The sequence below is a fragment of the Zingiber officinale genome, chromosome 3A (genome assembly GCF_018446385.1).
Source record: "Zingiber officinale cultivar Zhangliang chromosome 3A, Zo_v1.1, whole genome shotgun sequence".
In the NCBI taxonomy this organism is placed as follows: Eukaryota; Viridiplantae; Streptophyta; class Magnoliopsida; order Zingiberales; family Zingiberaceae; genus Zingiber; species Zingiber officinale.
The window spans coordinates 22,069,153-22,070,186 of record NC_055990.1 but is presented as its reverse complement, the minus strand read 5'-3'; the positions used below and the strand labels follow the sequence as shown (position 1 = coordinate 22,070,186).

Here is a 1,034-nt window from a genome sequence, read left to right as displayed (position 1 = left end):
TGACAGAAGGACTATTTTCACGTTGTAACATCACATGATAGTATAATTTTACTATTGTTTCAAAGCTCCCTTATAATTAATATAATACTAATATGATAAATTTTACTGATCAGAATCTTGTCAGTTAGAAAATGAATCATAATATATATGTCATCTTAAATTATAATTAATTATGAATATAAAGAGAAATAATTTTATTTAATAATAATTTTAAAAGTATATTTTAGCTGGAATTGAATTCAGAAGTTCCATAGAGGAGAGATTCTATAAATGTCATCACAAATAGGGAACTCCGGCCCAAGCTCATCGTCCTCATCGAACCACAACCCAATGCCCTCATTGGCCTGCGAGTAAGACCCCGCCGCATCCGGCGGCTCCGTCGCAATCGACGGCGCCTCCTCTCCCGCTTGCAATGCCGTCCCCAGCATCTCTGCCTCCGTCTCCGCCTCTGCCTCTGCCGTTATCTCAACCGCCTCCTGAGGAGGCGTCTGCTGCCCGGAGCCGCCGTCGTGCGCGAACCGGATCGCGGTGGCCCGTATCTCCTCCCGGCTCATCCCGCCGGCGGCGGCAAAAGGAATGTCGGGCGGGCTGTCGGGGAAGTTGAACTCCGCGCCGGGGCCGCGCAGGCAGTACAAGGCGGCGTCGAAGGCCCTGGCGGCTTCCTCCGCAGTGCAGTAGGAGCCGAGCCAGAGTCGCTCCCGGCTGTTGGGGAACCGCACCTCCGCCACCCACGCCCCCCACTTCCGCCTCCGCACGCCTCTGTACCGCTTCCTCTCCCCCGGAGACCCGCCGCCGCAGCCGCTGCCTTCCATGCCGGACTACTTCACTTTGCTCTTTCACGGTCGAATCGCGTGGAGCGAAGAGAGGGAGCGGTTATAAATAAGAGCGCGCGAAGATAACGATCGCCGCGTTGCCAGATGACATGGAGCCGATTACAGGGTGGACCGGTATTGGCAATGGACGGCTCGTTAAAGAGCCCGGATTAGATATACTCACACCCAAACCCGCAAATCCATGTGGCCACGTGGCAAATC

The 1,034-nt window shown here is 53.1% G+C and overlaps 1 protein-coding gene across 1 annotated transcript; it reads right to left on the bottom strand.

Annotated features, from left to right (window-relative positions):
• Nucleotides 1–239: 239 nt before the first annotated feature.
• LOC122050259 (ethylene-responsive transcription factor ERF017-like) lies at nucleotides 240–812 on the bottom strand. Its single transcript, XM_042611181.1, has one exon. It carries the CDS (start codon nucleotides 810–812, stop codon nucleotides 240–242), a length of 573 nt encoding a protein of 190 aa, XP_042467115.1.
• Nucleotides 813–1,034: the final 222 nt, after the last annotated feature.